The sequence below is a fragment of the Pantherophis guttatus genome, chromosome 9 (assembly GCF_059756535.1).
Source record: "Pantherophis guttatus breed Tessera chromosome 9, ASM5975653v1, whole genome shotgun sequence".
NCBI classification, from domain to species: domain Eukaryota; kingdom Metazoa; phylum Chordata; class Lepidosauria; order Squamata; family Colubridae; genus Pantherophis; species Pantherophis guttatus.
This window is the reverse complement of record NC_142071.1, coordinates 6,219,713-6,238,032: the sequence shown is the minus strand read 5'-3', so window position 1 is coordinate 6,238,032 and position 18,320 is coordinate 6,219,713. Positions and strand designations below refer to the sequence as shown.

Here is an 18,320-nt window from a genome sequence, read left to right as displayed (position 1 = left end):
GTGAAGTGGCATATAAGTCTTAAGTGCTATTGCTAAGGAAGGAAGGAGGGAGGGAGGGAAGGAGAAAGAAGGAAAACAAGGAGAAAGAAGGAAGGAAGTGTTGGTGCAGTGGTTAAAGTGCTGTATTGCAGGCTAACTCTGCCCACAGCTAGGAAGTTCGATCCTGACTGGCTCAAGGTTGACTCAGCCTTCCATCATTCCATGGTCGGTAAAATGAGGATCCAGATTGTAAACTGCTTAGAGAGGGCTGTAAAAGCACTGTGAAGTGGTATATAAGTCTAAGTGCTATTGCTATCAGGGCCTGAGTGATAATGTGTAGGACCTCTCAGTCTAAGGACATACACATGAGAGAAAATCATGCAAAGGCCTTCCTGGCTATAGCTGTCAACTGCTCTTCAAGCAGAAGCTGAGGATCCAGGAAGACTTCCTAGGAAGTATAGCCCCTTTCGGAATTAAAGGTATAGAGGCCTTATGTTCAAATGCCAGGCTCAAGGTTGACTCAGCCTTCCATCCTTTCTAAGGTAGGTAAATTGAGGACCCAGTTTGTGGGGGCAATAAGCTGACTTTGTATAAATATACAAAAGGATGAAGGCTATTGCTTAACGCACTGTAAGCCGCCCTGAGTCTATGGAGAAGGGCGGCATATAAATCAAATTAAAAAAAAAAAATGGTCCAGCTAGGCATTGTCATTAGGTCTCACTAAGGTTGAGCTTAGATCTCTTCTGTCTCATCCAAGTCTCATTACACCTCAAGCAGAGACAATACACCTTGGCAGCATCCTTAGTCAGCCAGGAGTTGAGATAACAAATGAATATTACTGATGATAATGATCTCATTCATGTAAAAATGCCGATATATCGAAGAATCTTTTCACTGCCTTGTGAAAGTGTTCGATCCAGGTGTATTCTCTGCCTAGGACAACACAAAAAAACAGTCTTAAAACAGGTGTGCAAATTTTGGAGGCCCAGGTGAGGTTCCCCAAATCTTAGGATGTAGTCTCCCCCTATCATTCTGAGTTCCCACTGAATTTTATTATTTAAGTAACAGCACATGGAAATAAATATGTGGGAGTAATCATGGCTGTTACAGAAATAATTGAAAATGAGCTACATCAGAGTCAATATTTTCACTGCCTTCAACTTACCACTGAATGGCCAAGCCTGGAAATTGGCCAGAGAAAGTTTATGCCCCTTTAATATTGCATCTGGGGATGGGTAAATATGGGCAAAGTAAGGCTATAACCACCAAATTCATAAACTGAGTGGGAAAGGTGAAAGTTCCTATGTCGTACAGATCTCTTAAGTTAATAGTTCACAAATTGTTTGAAGGCCTCCTAGTTAAAAAAAACTTGTTTGTCAGAAAAAAAGAATTATAAGAGTGGTATTGGACACATTTGCGTGTCTATTGTGTGCACCCACATTCAGTTAAGAAGAATAATTGTATAGCTACCGTGTTTCCCCGAAAATAAGACCCTGTTTTATATTTTTTGAACCCCAAAATAAGCGCTTGGCCTTATTTTCGGGAAGGTCTTATTATTTTGGGACGCATGGAGCAAGACGGGGCTCCTTTTGCCGTCTTACCTGATTTCCAGCTCTGTCTCCCTAACCCTAACCAGAGGAAATGGTATTTTCAGGGAGGGCTTATTTTCGGAGAGGGCTTTTTTTTTTTTAAATTTGATTTATATGCCGCCCTTCTCCGGAGACTCAGTGCGGCTTACAATGCGTTAAGCAATAGCCTTCATACTTTTGTATATATATACAAAGTCAGCTTATTGCCCCCACAAACTGGGTCCTCATTTAACCTACCTTAGAAAGGATGGAAGGCTGAGTCAAACTTGAGCCTGGTAAGATTCGAACTTACTAATTGCAGGCAGCTGGAGTTAAATTACAATGCATTAGTCTGCTGAGCTATCCAGGCTCCTGAATATAAACTTTCTCTTTATATTCATAAAAATAAACATTCATGCATGCATACATACCAGAGTGGATAAAAATTGATGTTTTAAAAAAAAATCGTTTTTTTAAAAAAATTTAAATTGGATTTTTTTTATTTTTATCAAATTTATTTTAATTGCAGGCAGCTGTGTTAATAACAGGGTACTTTAAACCACTGTACTACCAAGGCTCCTCATTTCAGTGCATGCATTCAAAAGCCCGATTGGGCTTATTATCAGGGGATGTCTTATTTTCGGGAAAACACGGTAGAACTGTTCTGCATTGAAATATCACAATTCCTTTAAAAAATGAAGCAATTTTCCTGGCATCCAACTCAACAACATCCCTTTATTTACAGGAGTTAAAAACAGAATTTTTAAATAAACACCACAAAGATTTGCTCATTGTTACGTTCCATCTGGGTAACAGTAATCCTCCAACTAATTGCTGGATGGTGCGGCCTTGGAACTGTTCTGTTCTCTGGGGAGAAAAATCCTGAGCTATCTTGGACCTTTGGCTTGATCCAACCGAGCTCTTCCTACGTGCTCACGGCTGGTTCACAGAGAACATCTGGGCTGCCTGATCTTTTCGGCCCTGAAGGCAAATTTGGAAACCTGAGAAAATGTCACACTGATCACCACAAAATGTCTGCTCTATTTGGCCTGTTACAGAAAAAAAAAAAAAACCCACAGACCTTCCTCAGGAAGCTGTGAAGAGGGCAGAGGCTGACTTTCCATCTTCAGATACAGAATTATATTATAGGCAGCTTAGCGAAGCACCCATTTCACAAAAGGTAAATGGGTAAAGATAAGAAACTCCTCCCTCTTCCGCATTTCTGAGGCTCAAGGACCGTTTCTTTCTATTTCCAAATCTGTATTGCTTCTCCAAGCACCGTTTACACTAGAAGATAAGTATTGTTTTTGTTACTACTGTTGTACTTTATTTGAAGCATGTTGTTGTTAGAACGAAGGCCGCGCTAGAACCTAAGCACTTCCCAAACCACACTGTTTATAGAAGAGTTAAGACAGCAAGGAAAGTAAACATACTTACGTTTAGCTACATAATGGGCCGTAGTTGCAGGATTAAAAATTCATCATCTTATTTTGTTACTGATATTCCTCCAGTAAAAGTAAATATTAAAAGTTTTTTAAAAATTTTTTTGCCTAGAAATGAACATAGAACAGAACAGAATTACAGAGTTAGAAGGGATCTTGGAGATCTTCTAGTCAACCCCTTGCTCAGGCAGGAAACCCTATACCATTTCAGACAAACGTTTTGTCCAGTCTCTTCTTAAAAACTTCCAGTTGGAGCATTCACAATTTCTGGAGGCAAGTTGTTCCACTGATTAATTGTTCTCACTGTCAGGAAATTTCTCCTTAGTTCTAAGTTGCTTCTCTCCTTGATTAGTTTCCACCCATTGCTTCTTGTTCTACCCTCAGGTGCTTTGGAGAATAGCTTGACTCCCTCTTCTTTGAGGCAACCCTTGAGATATTGTAACACTGCTATCATGTCACCCCTAGTCCTCCTTTTCATTAAATTACTAGACATATCGAATTCCAGCAATCATTCTTCATATGTTTTAGCCTCCAATCCCCTAATCATCTTTGTTGCTCTTCTCTGCACTCTTTCTATGGTCTCAACCTCTTTTTTACATCATGGCAACCAAAATTAGACACAGTATTCCAAGTGTGATTTTACCAAGACATTATAAAGTAGTATTAACACTTCAAGTGAAAGCTGGAGCCTGGGGAGAGTGAAAAACAGGCTCGTTTCCGACCTCCAGAGAGCCTCCGAAGATGGGGAAGGCTGTTTTTGCCCTCCCCAGGCTCCTAGAAATTCTCTGGAGCCTGGGGAGGGTGAAAAACGGGCCTACTGGGCCCACCATGCCATTGCGTGCCAAAAGCGGGGGGAGCGCGCGCATGCACAGGGGGCGGGGTGCATTAAATTATGGGTGTGGGTATGCGTGAGCATGACCCCTCCACGCTCCCCCAACTTTTGGCACACGACGGCAAAAAGGTTAGCCATCACTGACCTATACTATACCTGTGCATTTGTTTTTTTCTTGTCTAAATGTAGAACCTTACTTTTTTTCACCATTGAACTTCATTTTGTTAGATAGCGCCCAATGTTCCAGTCTGTCAGGATCCTTCTGTATCTTAAGCCTATCTTCTGGAGTGTTGGCTATTCCTGCCAGCTTGGTGTCATCTGCAAATTTGATGATTTCCCCATCTATCCCCTCATCCAAGTCATTGATGAAGATGTTGAAGAGCACTGGGCCTAAAACAAAACCTTGTGGTACCCCACTGCATACTTATCCCGCTGCATCCATGTAGGTGCAGTTCCAGTGAGGACTGCACGTTGAGTGCATCATAATTTCCTTTCTGCTGGTCATCTCGTAGAATATTAATTTTCAGGAATGAACCACTCTGATAATGAATTCCAGCACGTGAGTAAACCGTGGAAAAATACAGAATTGCCATTATTGCTTTTTATAGCATTTTGAGCATGTCGCAAATGTCTTCAGGCCTCAAAACTAAACACTTTCCCATAACGCATGTTGCTCTCCGCAATTCATTAATGCAGAGGTCTTCAAACTTGGCAGCTTTAAGACTTGTGGACTTCAATTCCCCAGAATTCTCCAGCCACCAATGGGCAACACCCACCAGCACGTGATTTATTGAGCTTTTCAACCCCCGGTAGGCCAACCATGGATAAATCCAAGAAAAGAAAAGTTTCAGAAGAAAGCAGAACATTTAATTCAACTACATATGCTAGTTTTGTGGCCGCTCAAGAAATAGTCAGGCACAAGAAGGGTTTTGTGGCTCCCGGGGTTTTCTTTTCTGTGGGAAATGGGTCCAAATGGCTCTTTGAGTGTTTAAGGTTGCAGACCCCTGGGCCAGTCGCTTTCTTTCAGCCTTAAATTGGAGGCAATGGCGAACCACTTCTGAAAAACTTTGCCAAGAAACTGCAGGGACTTGTCCAGACAGTCTCCAAGAATTGAACTTGGTTGAACAGGAGGGGGGAAAAGATTAGACAGGATATAACTTTAAACAGAGGTAAAGTTGATTTGTTTCCTATAATTTCACTTTACTGAGGTAGTAGCACATGATGATCTCAAATGATGGCAAAATTCAAAGAACGCTACTTCACGTGCTGTTTAATGAATGAAACAGTTGGGGTGATTATATGTATGAAATATATGCGTGTGGAAGAACAAAATGCATTGCACTCCACAAGAACAGATTTGGAGGCACGGATAACGGATGTATCGATGCAATAATTTTATTTTGTTCCACTTCACTGAGTGGTGATTTCTGGAGCTCTGATGAGATTCAGTTCTGGATTGCAGCCTCACGATTTCTCCCGTGAAAGAGTTCAGGAAGAGCTGTAAAGAATTTGGGATACCGCATGTGACTATCCTGACCCTTCGTTTAAATTGTTGGGACACGGATTCAGTGTTTTAGCTGTACAGTGTAGTCCTCGAGTTCTGACCATAATTGAGCCCCACAGTTCTAGTCATAAGTCCTGACAGACATAAACAGGGTGGATTAGATTTAAATTAAGTTGATTTAAATCACTAGTAAAAGTGATTTAAATCATTAGTAAACACTAATAAATCAACTTGATTTAAATCATAATTTTTAAAGAGCAACTGTCATCTCTGTCCCACAGTGGCTCCTCCTCTGACCCGCTGTTGACTCACCGGCCGTCCTTTGACTCACCGGCCGTCCCATTCATTTTAACGCTGCTTAGAAGGTTTCACTTTCATTTTTACTGCTTGCCCTTCCTCCTCACACTTAGAGCCTGTTGGTACAGATGCATTTCTCTTCAAAGAATCATGCAGTTTGTAGTGTGCATAGATTTGCAAAACAGTGGGATAAAGGAATATTCCTGAACTTTGTTTTATGATTTATCTCATGGTTATTGTAAAATTGTGTGGAATGCCTCGATGCAGTGCATGTTATCTCAGCTTGCAGAGCTTGGATTCATTGAATTGAGTTTACCAAAAATATAAATATTGCAGAATATACAGTCTCATGCTTCATAACTAAGCTCCATTCCATGCTGAATAAACTAAATTATTAATGTATCTTAAATAGAAAACTATCTTTAGATAGATTTTTTTACTCCAAAAGCATTTTATTAAAATAAATTTGATAACAATCAAAAAAATTGGATTTAAATTTTTAAAAATCCGATTTAAAAAAAAAATCATCGATTTTTATCCTGGTCGTAAAGCGGATCACCATGTGATCAGTCCCTGTTTTACCACCTTTCTTTTAGCCACAGATTTTAGGTGAATCTGTTGTTCGCTAAGGGGTGCTTTTTGCTGAAAACCAGAAGTGAATGCTAATTTCTGGCAAAAAAATGTCAGAAATTGCGGCCACAGGACCCTGTGACACTGCAAACAGCCATAAATCAACTCGATTTAAATTGTAGTCTTTAAAGAGCAACTGTCATCTCTGTCCCGCAGCAGCTCCTCCTGTGACCTGCTGTTGACTCACCGATAGTCCCAAAATTGCAGAATGCTACATAGCTAAACTCCATTCCATGCTGAATAAACTAAATTATTGATGTATCTTAAATAGAAAACCATCTTTACATAGATTTCTTTTACTCCAAAAGCATTTTATTAAAATAAATTTGATAAATCAAAAAAAATCAGATTTAATTTTTAAAAAATCGATCATTTTTTTTTAAAAAAAAAACATCAATTTTTATCCACACTGTTTTGCATCTAAACTTGTACTTATTCAAGAATTAACTGGAGGGGTAGCTATCTATCGGTGTTTCACTTTTGTCAGAGCATACCACAATAATGAAACTTGAAATGGCACTGCTGTTGCCATGGTCTACTCTAATCCAACCTTGGCAGCTTTAAGACTTGTGGACTTCAATTCCCAGAACTCCTCAGCCAGCTTTGCTGTTCTGGGAGTTTGAAGTCCGCAAGTCGTAAAGCTGCCAACGTTGGAGACCCCTGGTCTAATCTACATTCCATATCTCACGACCTAAAATGGACACCCAACATCAAAAACATGATCAAAAAAGCACAACAAAGAATGTTCTTTCTGCACCAACTCGGGAAGCTCAAACTGCCCAAAGAGCTGCTGATCCAGTTCTACAGAGGAATTTTTGAGTCTGTCATCTGCACCTCCATAACTGTCTGGTTTGATTCTGCAACCCAACAAGACAGACACAGACTTCAGAGGATAATTAGAACTGCAGAAAAAACAATGGCTACCAACCTGCCTTCCATTGAGGACCTGTATACTGCATGAGTCAAAAAGAGGGCTGTGAAAATATCTACAGACCCCTCGCATCCTGGACATCAACTGTTTCAATTCCTAGCCTCAAAACGAAGTTATAGAGCACTGCACACCAGAACAACTAGACACAAGAACAGGTTTTTCCCGAACGCCATCACTCTGCTAAACAAATAATTCCCTCAACACTGTCAAACTATTCACTAAGTCTGCATTACTATTAATCTTCTCATTGTTCCTATCACCCATCTCCTCCCACTTATGACTGTATGACTGTAACCTTGTTGCTGGTATCCTTACGATTTATATTGACTGTTTCCCTAGGACTATCATTAAGTGTTGTACCTTATGATTCTTGACGAATGTATCTTATCTTTTTATGTACACTGAGAGCGTATGCACCAAGACAAATTCCTTGTGTGTCCAATCACACTTGGCCAATAAAGAATTCTATTCTATTCTATTCTATTCTATTCTATTCTATTCTATTCTATTCTATTCTATTCTATTCTATTCTATTCTATTCTATTCTATTCTATTCTATTCTATTCTATTCCACTCCTGTGACAGAGAACCTTTGCAAATAATTTCCGTTTTATAACGTTCTCTCATTGATTGGTCCGGATTCTGTAACTGAGGTCATTTTTGGATTGTTTAAAGGATGTTTGCTTGCAGAAGGTGATATTGAAAAGATGTGTTGGAATTCAGTAATGTCAGAGTTTCATTGGGCCCCGTTATATAGTGAGCTGTTAAAAATGCCTAAGGTTGTTTTGGGCCAGAAAGTTAATAAAAACAGAGAAAAACCTAGGGAGGTGGGGGAAAGCAAACTTACTCAAGATTTCCCTTATGGCTGCGTTTTTGCTGACGCCAGTCTTTCGTTTCCTCACACGTTGACATAACTCACTTATGCATTCCTGTAATCAAAAGAGTAAAGCAGAAGTATGCTGTCATTTTAGTGAACATTTAAAAAACGCGCTACCAAAAAGAAAATTCTCGGCACCTGTCATGTTCTGCTTCTTTAAGCAATGCATATGTGGCAAGGAGGTTAAAAGCTGCAGAAGTAGAAAGCCGTCTTCAAGAAGGCTAGCATTCTTTGTCTGTTAATTTCGGGGAGAGGGGTGTTTGTTTCAGACCCATTTTTTTGAGTTATTCTAAAAGTGGTATGCAAACGTCGAAACTTTGTTTAGCTGGAATATGCCTTAAACTAAAGTTGGCAAGCGTTTCATCTCTAAGGTCACAGTTTTCCATTACAGGGGAAAGTTTAGAGTGGAATGGAATGGAATGGAGAATAGAATATATATAAAGTTTATTGTCATTGTACGTATATACACAGTATACCCATACAACGAAATTAACACAGCACCCAGAGACCAGGTCCAACACACATGACAATCCCCAGACACATCCCCACCCACCAAAAATTCCCCAACCCTATACTACCCAAGCATCCACACAACAGACCAAGTAATGCTGTCCAACAGCTCACTGATGGTGGCCCTTTAGTTCATTGTTGAGTGCAATTATAGCTCTGGGGTAAAAACTATTCAGAAGACGTGTGGTATACATAATACTTAATAGAATAATACATAATAGAATAATATATAATAGAATAGATACATAGTACATAACAGAATAGATACATAATACAAATAATAATAAATAATACATAATAGAATAGAGAATACAGATTAAATATAGAAAATAGAATAGAATACAGAATGGAATGGAATGGAATGGAATGGAATGGAATAGAGAGTAGAATAGAGAATACAGAACAAATAGAGAATATACAATACAATACAAAATGGAATAGTTCTTTATTGGCCAAGTGTGTTGGACACAAAAGGAATTTGTCTCCAATGCAGACGCTCCCAATGTACATACAAACAACAAAGTAATGTAATCATAATCGTAAGATACCAATAGGAGAAGGTAGTAGGAAAGATGAGAAGGATAAAATGACAAGTTTTTCATTCATATCCCTATAAACCTTTTTTTTAAAAATTTGATTTATATGCCGCCCTTCTCCAGAGACTCAGGGCGGCTTGCAATGTGTTAAGCAATAGCCTTCATACTTTTGTATATTTTTACAAAGTCAACTTATTGCCCCCACAAACTGGGTCCTCAATTTACCTACCTTAGAAAGGATGGAAGGCTGAGTCAACCTTGAGCCTGGCAAGATTCGAACTTAATAATTGCAGACAGCTGGAGTTAAATTACAATGCATTAGTCTGCTGAGCTATCCAGGCTCCTGAATATAAACTTTCTCTTTATATTCATAAAAATAAACATTCATGCATGCACACATACCAGGGTGGATAAAAATTGATGATTTTAAAAAAAATTGTTTTTTTAAAAAAATTTAAATTGGATTTTTTTTTATTTTTATCAAATTTATTTTAATAAAATGCTTTTGGAGTAAAAATTGTATCTAAAGATAGTTTTCTATTTAAGATACATTAATAATTTAGTTTATTCAGCATGAAATGGAGCTTAGTTATGCAGCATGAGGCTGTATATTCTGCAACACTGGGACTATCGGTGAGTCAACAGCGGTGAGTTAGGAGGAGCCACTGCGGGACAGAGGTGACAGTTGCTCTTTAAAGATTACAATTTAAATCGAGTTGATTTAAATCAAGCCTTTTTACTAGTGATTGAAATGATGATTTAAATTATGATTTAATCAAGTTGATCCACCCTGATTCATACTACTTTTCTCTTGCCTCCTGCCCTCCCAAGGGACCTAATGCAGATCACTGGCTTCTTGTTGCCATTAGCAGTGGGAAATTAAGCAATCTGGGCCTACTAATTAAGTGATCTGGTTGGTTGGTAGAATCAGATTATTTTGCTATTAAAATAATTATTAAATTATTATCCTGCCATTAATGGCAACAGGAACCCAGCAGTCTCTTTCCTCCTGGCCAGTGAGAAAGGTTCCCTTATCCCTCTCTCTATATATAGATACAGTTGTTGTATCAAAGGTTTGTAAAAAAAGTATGTGCAGAATAAAGGTGATATTGTCTGAAACACAGTGGCACCTCAAAAAGAATGAAGTCAACATTTTGCTTTTTTTTCTATTGAGAGTGGGAATGGGTTTTAGTGATTTCGGTAGATAGATGGCCCCATTTTCATCCTTTGAAATGTCCCAAATATTTGAAATCTGTTGCTGAATTTTGAAACAAGATACATATTTTAAGTTATTATGCTGGAGTTGGGGGATTTTAGAAACCACAGATGGGGACTGCAGCCAAGAAATTAAAAGAGCCTGGATAGCTCAGCAGACTAATGAATTGTAATTTAACTCCAGCTGTCTGCAATTAGTAAGTTCGAATCTTGCCAGGCTCAAGGTTGACTCAGCCTTCCATCCTTTCTAAGGTAGGTAAATTGAGGATCCAGTTTGTGGGGGCAATAAGCTGACTGTAAAAACATACAAAAGTATGAAGGCTATTGCTTAATGCATTGTAAGCTGCCCTGAGTCTCCGGAGAAGGGCAGCATATAAATCAAATTAAAAAAAAAAAAAGACACTTGCTCCTGGGAAGGAAAGCTATGGCAAATCTAGACAACATATTAAAAAGCAGAGACATCACCTTGCCAACGAAAGTGTGTATAGTCAAGGCTATGGTTTTCCCAGTTGCAATGGATGGCTGTGAAAGTTGGACCATAAGAAAGGCTGAGCGTCAGAGAATGGAGGCCTTTGAACTCTGGTGCTGGAGAAGATTCCTGCGAGTCCCTTGGACTGCAAGGTGATCCAACCGGTCAGTCCTAGAGGAGATCAACCCAGACTGCTCTTTAGAAGGCCAGATCCTGAAGGTGAAACTCAAATCCTTTGGCCACCTAATGAGAAGGAAGGACTCCCTGGAGAAGAGTGTAATGCTGGGAAGGATTGAGGGCAAAAGAAGAAGGGAACGGCAGAGAACGAGGTGGCTGGATAGAGTCACTGAAGCAGTCAGCGTGAGCTTAAATGGACTCCAGAGGATGGTAGAGGACAGGAAGGCCTGGAGGAACATTGTCCATGGGGTCTCGATGGGTCGGACACGACTTTGCAACTAACAACAAAATATATTTTAAGTTGTTATGCTGGAGTTGGGGGATTTTAAAGCTAGAAATAAGAACGGTTTGCCTCCTTGAAGCCTCTTGCTCCCGTCCCCAGCCTTATGGTCGTAGGAAAAACTGTAGCATAAAGATGGGTTATTGTGACTCTGAATTTCAGTGGTAGGACTTCCTGGTTCAGGTGTGCCTTGCAAATTATTCATCCCTGATTTAAGACAACCAGGAAAAAAAAAAAAAAAAAACCTGGCATTGCCCCAGTTGATATCTGTATGTAGGAAAAGGAAAGCTGATTTTTTTTCCTAACCAGCCATGAAGACACACCTACAGAAGATGAAAAAAAAAAAAATTAAGCTATGGAAATCCTGCTTACATATTGCTCCTTTTAAAAAAATAATAATAAATTGTGCATCCTGTGTCATTGCTTTGAAGGGTTAACAGCTAACAGACTGGGCTCAGCAGCATGCAAAGTCTATTCTTCGGGCTGCTTGTTCAAGAACAGGTCAGGCTACAGTTAGTATTCTTGCACCCAAAACCAGTAAGTGACTTATGTTTTATCTTCACATGTTAGAGGAAGTCAAACCACGATGTGAATTAGCATGTCCCGCACAGCTACAGCTACTGTGACTAATTGCTAAACTAAGCTGTTTATTTGTGTTTTGCATAATTAGTTCTCAAACTGGGGAGCCCTGTTACATTCCAGTAAGGCCGAGTCCTTTTCTTTCGGCTCAACTCATAACAATAAGTGTTAGAAAGAAATGGCCTCATTAGATAGAAGGTTTAACAGCAGAGCTTCTTGAATAACCTCATTTGTATTCTTCAAGCGTTGTAAGGCCTGATGGGATTGTGCCTGCATTCTAAAATATATTTTGCGATTAAAATATCTCAGAAAGTCCATTCCGTTTCTCCGAATACTGGCTCACTTCAAGTTGCACAAGCCTGCCCAGACTTTAATGTCTTCTTTCAATTGTAATCAGGATTTTTCTCCTTCCTCTTTTCTTCGTTTAATGCACAGGAATATCAGATCCACAACAGCCAACTCTGTTACTTCTGCTTTTGTGTTCTGTTTTTGTAGAGGGGAAAGTAAGTGGTCAATGGCTGTGGCTTTTCTTTTCTTTTTTTTTCTTCTCCTAGTATAGAACAGATTTGAAGACGAAAGAAACATTTTTCACTCCTTTTATTCTTAACAAACGCTAACCCCGTCATTGGTTGTTATTCTGATTGCAAAATGCTCTTTTCGGTGTCGAGGTGGTCTTGGAACACTTCAAATCTTTCTGCTTTGAAACTGCACATCTTAATGTTCTTCTGTCTTTCTTTATTTCATATTTTATAATATATGTAGTCAAAAAAAAAAAAGAAACTGCACATCCTGGTCTCCCATTATTATCTTTGCTGTGACTAACTTGGGTTTTTAAAGATTAATTAACTAGATGGGAAGCTACCAACAAGGTGCCCATCCCTAGGCCGATTTTCAAATGTACCTCTGGGTCTGTTACAATCTCACAGGCTTAACCTATGACAAGGGAGTTATTGGTGGGGGGGGTGGGGAATTGAAAGGGAAAGTGCTAAGATTGTGGCCCTGAGCTCCTGGGGGAAAAAAAAGGTAAGATAAAATATCAATCAGAAGCCCAAATAAGTCATAAAGCCACTGAACTACATGTTGAACAGTCCCATCAGCAGTAATTATGAGTTCAAAACCATGCATTTTTAAGTACAACATTACCTTGATTCCGCTCCAAGTTTAATATGCAGTTAAAACAAGATAATTTGTTATTGAGGATTCATATATTTAAAATATTCTACAGGATTAAAGGGCTATAACTATATATTTTTTTAGAAAGACGAACCCCTGCACTGTGCTGATAATTGAAAACGAAGAGAGCCAAATACATCATGTGGTTAATAAGGAAAATATTTTGGTTTGGAAACTATAATAGAATAGCTTTTTCATTTCTTTACATATTTCCATAAAAATGTTTAAATACCAGGTTTGAGTACCGGCTGTTGAGGGGATTTTTACAAGAGGAAAAAAAAAGAAGTTTAAATTTGTATGCAGCATCCAGTCAGTTTTCCTCCTTACTGAGTTTTCCTCCTTATTGAGAATATAACCTTTGAATTAGGATGTTTTATGGCTACTGCAGTGTAAAACGTAGTCTAAGGTAGAGGCCATTAGACTCTCTTTGATAAGTTTTAGTTTCCCCAAATTAAGAATTGGCCCTGTAGACAATTTCAGCCTCTTTTCCCCATTTAGAATAGAAATAGAGAGAGGGATGTAGCCCTCATGTGAACATTTCTCTACAGAAAGATCCATTGTAGGTAGAATTTTTTTTATTGCATACAGATAGTCCTCAACTTATGACCACAATTGACTCACCTGATGCAGGAGAAGGAGTGGCCCAACCCAGGGGTGGATTGAAAAAAGACATCAGCCTTAGAATCCCTACATAGCTACAAGCTAAGTAATCCAGCCACCCTTGAATTCCATTAACGCTCATCTAACTCCAAGCAGGTGTTAACCATTAGTTGAGAAGATTCCTGTGCATAGGCATGATTAGCAATAAATCAGTTTAATTAGACCTTCACATGGACCTGATCTTTTGTTGCCTTACAATAACGCTGAAAAGTCTTTTGTGTACCAAATAAAAAACATTTGCTCAACACACCAGAGTTCATGCTGTAGTAAAGTTACTAGCCTTTGAAACAAGGGTGAAATCCAGCAGGTTCTGACAGGTTCTGGAGAACCGGCAGTGGAAATTTTGAGTAGTTCGGAGAGCCGACAAATACCACTTCTAGCTGGCCCCAGAGTGGGGTGGAAATGGAGATTTTGCAGTATCCTCCCACACCACGCCCACCAAGCCACGCCCACAGAACGAGTAGTAAAAAAAAAGTTGAATTTCACCTCTGCTTTGAAACCTTGTTAGCAGAAAGGGGGAAATTCCTGTTCAATCGTAGCGATCGCCTTGATTTTTCTAAATTTTGCCAGAGAAGCCATAGAATCACGTCTTTTTTTTTTTTCTCTCTCTCTCTCTCTCTCTCTTTCCTTCTCTCATTTTAGGCCCTATGAGAAAAAGGGAAAGCTAAGGATGCTGGAGCAGAACAATGGATTTCTCCTTCTCTTTCATGCAAGGGATCATGGGAAACACAATTCAGCAACCACCTCAACTCATTGATTCGGCGAACAACCGCCAAGAGGATGCTTTCGATGCCCACAGCGACATCACGGAAGATGGTCGACAGACACCCTATGAAGCTGCCCTTGCCTTGCAGCAAGGTTTTCAGTATCCCACGCCAACAGCGGAGGACCTTCCGCCCCTCATTAATGGATTTCCCCAAATTGGCATGTACGAGCCCCAGACCAAATTCCAGCCCTTCAGCCAATATCCCAATGGCTCCGCCAACGGCTTTGGCACCGTTAGAAACTTTAGCCCACCGGAGTATTATCAAATGGAGAACTCTAACCTAAGGCCACATGACCTTCTGGAAAAACCCTCTCCTCCCCAGCCCCCACCTCCCTCAGCCTCCCAGACGGTGATTCCAAAGAAGACAGGCTCACCAGAAATTAAACTAAAAATAACCAAAACTATCCAGAACGGCAGGGAATTGTTCGAGTCCTCGCTGTGTGGGGATCTTTTAAACGAAGTGCAAGCGAGCGAGTTTGCGAAGTCCAAACACGAAGGGAGGAAGGAGAAACGGAAAAAAAGTAGCAAGCATGACGCTGCCCATTCAGAAGAGCGCAAGTCACGTAAGATTCCCAAACTCGAGCCGGAGGAGCAAAATGTAAGTTGGAGTAAAAAATAATAATTCAGTTTCCTCTCCTTCTCCTTCTCCTTCTCCTTCTCCTTCTCCTTCTCCTCCTCCTCCTCCTCCTCTTCCTTCTCCTCCTCCTCCTCCTTCTCCTCCTCCTCCTCCTCCCCCTCCTCCTCCTCCTCCTCCTCCTCTTCTCCTTCTCTTTCTCCTCCTCCTTCTCCTCCTCCTCCTCCTCCTCTTCTTCTTCTTCTCCTTCTCCTCCTCCTCCTCCTCCTCCTCCTCCTCCTCCTTTTCTTCTTCTTCTTCTTCTTCTTCTTCTTCTTCTTCTTCTTCTTCTTCTTCTTCTTCTTCTTCTTCTTCTTCTTCTTCTTCTTCCTCTTCCTCTTCCTCTTCCTCTTCCTCCTCCTCCTCCTCCTCTTCCTCTTTCTCTTTCTCTTCCTCTTATTTTTTCTTTTTAATGTTGCTGCAAAGCATTGCTTTTCTGAGTCTTTTTCTTAATATTTTTTTCATCCGTTTGTCAGCTTGGCTTTTATGGAATATTGCCAATCAGTGCCCAAAGATTGCTTAGTAGCATTCAGTCCTGGACTGTTTGTTTGTATAAATGCATTTTATTAATAAAAAAAATATATATAGATTTTTCTCTACCACAGGAGAAAAAAATCCTAAACCATCTTTTGCAACCAACTATGCAGATTGTCAGAATAATTTATAAAAAACTTTAGATTCTTCTAGATTGTACAATACTATTGATGGGTGAATATTATCTCAGTAATTTTAGTACAGCTGAGTGACATGATGGCTATTAAAGTTATACGGTGCTTCATTTTGGGGTATAATTAGGGAGAGAGAGTGAAAATCATTTGCAGTACATTTTCTGTTAACAATTCTTGGTCTTTTTGCATTTTCTCTCTCTCTCTTTTTTTTCTTTTTCTTTTTCTGTATTAAATTATAAGCCTCCCTGTGTGAATGGGGTAACTGTTTTGTGCAGAAATCACAATAACGCCGAGAACAATTCATATAAAACAGGCTACACTTTATTTAGTTTCATATGATAATTTCTAATTTTCATGCAATAATTTGCTAATCGAATCATCTGCCTGAAGGTGTTAAAATACTACCCTGTTTCCCCCAAAATAAGACATCCCCTGATAATAAGCCCAATCGGGCTTTTGAGCGCATGGTAATAAGGCCAAGCGCTTATTTCAGAGTTCAAAAAAATATAAGACAGGGTTCTTATTCTCGAGGAAACACGGTATTTTAGATAAAAGAGTAATTTAGAAGTTTCAAATGTTATCTTCAGTGTAATCCAGTAGTATCCGTAGCTATTCATAATGTTCATTAAGTTCAATGGGGATTATTCTCAGACTGAAGCCTTAACCACTAAATGCATGGACATCTACAGAAGGGTAAAGAGGAAGTATGTGTGATGACTTTACACAAACACACTGACTTAGTACTTGTAGCTGATGTTCACCATAAGTATGTAATTGCAACATTTATTTATTGGTTTGTTTATTGGACTTTTATCCAACACTTTATTTATAAGTAACTCCAGGCAGCACGTACTTCCTCCTCCTATTTTCCCCACAACAACAGCCCTGTGAGGTGGCCTAAGAGAAAGTGACCGGCCCAAAAGCTCCCAGCTGGTTTTCATGCCTAAAGCGGGACTAGATCTCCCAGCCTCCTGGTTTCTAAACCAGCACCTTAACCACCAGACCATATTGGTTTGTCTGATTATGTTGTCGTCTGTACACGCAGATCATATTTTGGCATCATTTCATTTGTTATGATTCCATTGACTATAAACTACTTGTTTTGTGGAATTGGTCTCATAGTTCTGTCTTTAGACCTTTGCTTTTGGTACACAAAGTTGTGAGATGACTCTTTCAATCAGTGGTAGCTGATTCTATAATCAAGGAGAGAAGCAACTTAGAACTAAGGAGAAATTTCCTGACAGAACAATTAATCAGTTGAACAACTTGCCTCCAGAAGTTGTGAATGCTCCAACACTGTAGGTTTTTAAGAAGATGTTGGATAGCCATTTGTCTGAAGTTGTGTAAGGTTTCCTGCCTAGGCAGAGGGTTGGACTAGAAGACATCCAAGGTCCTTTCCAACTCTGTTATTCTATTCTATTCTATTCTATTCTATTCTATTCTATTCTATTCTATTCTATTCTATTCTATTCTACTCTACTCTACTCTACTCTACTCTACTCTACTCTACTCTACTCTACTCTACTCTACTCTATTCTATATATCGTGTTTCCCCGAAAATAAGATGCTGTCTTATATTTTTTTTTAACCCCGAAATGAGCGCTTGGCCTTATTTTTGGGGAGGCCTTATTATTTTGGGGTGCGTGGAGCAAGATGGGACTCCTCTTTGGAGGGCTTATTTTCGGGGGAAGGCTTATTTTAGCACATGCGCTCAAAAGCCCGATTGGGCTTATTATCAGGGGATGTCTTATTTTCGGGGAAACGTGGTAGTAATTCTATAAACATTAATAGGGATACTCATGAAACAATGATGCACAAGCATTTGCTTTGTTTCTGCAAAACAAAAAAAAAATGCTCTTTATTGATCCAGACTTCAGTAGACTAGCTGAAAGATTGCCCAATGCGACGACAGAATACATGTAAACTGTCTTAGAAGGCGCGGTTAAACTATGAGGAAATGTGGCATAATGCTGGTGGCCACCCAACATTTCTTTTAATAGACTTAAGCAAGTTATTAAAAAATAGCCTTTACAAGTAATGCTGTATGACTGAACAGCCCCATGCCATCTCCCAAATTAAATTTTCACTCCATTTGAAAAGTAATTTCATTTGAATGTTAGTGTTGAAAGAAAACTCTAAAAGACTGATAGATGTTTGCCTGAGCCTGGGCTATTGACAGATGCAGACTCTGAGAGTGAGGGAGAGGAGTTGGCAAGGCCTCCCTCTCCAGGACCCTCCTCTCTGGCAATGCCTCTGGAGGACACCGAAGGCCAAGAGATAGGCCCAGAGCCAAGCACGTCCCTGCAGCCACAGGTGGACAGCGACGAAGGATATAAGTGCTGGCTGGACCCTCGGCAGAGGCGCAGGGAGAAGCATGCGCAGCAGAGGGGAAGGCATGCCAGAGATTAGCTGAGTCACTGGACCACACCTCACAGGGTATAAATGTGGGTGTGGTGGCCGGTTCAGTTTGTGACGAGCAAAAACTAGAAATAATCCATGATCTCTGCGTTACTGGACTTCTGCCTGCCTTGTAGGACTGCATTTGGACTAATCCTTGTATTGCGGAAATTTTGCCTGCTTTATCGGAATGCTTGCAGTCTAATCTTTGTTTTGT

The 18,320-nt window shown here is 39.8% G+C and overlaps 1 protein-coding gene across 6 annotated transcripts in view; it reads left to right on the top strand.

Moving 5' to 3' along the window:
• NSD3 (nuclear receptor binding SET domain protein 3) overlaps positions 1–18,320 on the top strand; it is a 114,428-nt gene that overhangs the window by 24,436 nt on the left and 71,672 nt on the right. For all 6 annotated transcript variants that reach the window (XM_060693591.2, XM_087875890.1, XM_060693589.2 and 3 more), the window contains exon 2: positions 14,302–15,023. In XM_060693591.2, coding sequence (XP_060549574.1) covers positions 14,346–15,023 — 678 coding nt within the window. In that variant the 5' untranslated portion in view covers positions 14,302–14,345. The remainder of the gene's footprint in view (positions 1–14,301; positions 15,024–18,320) is intronic.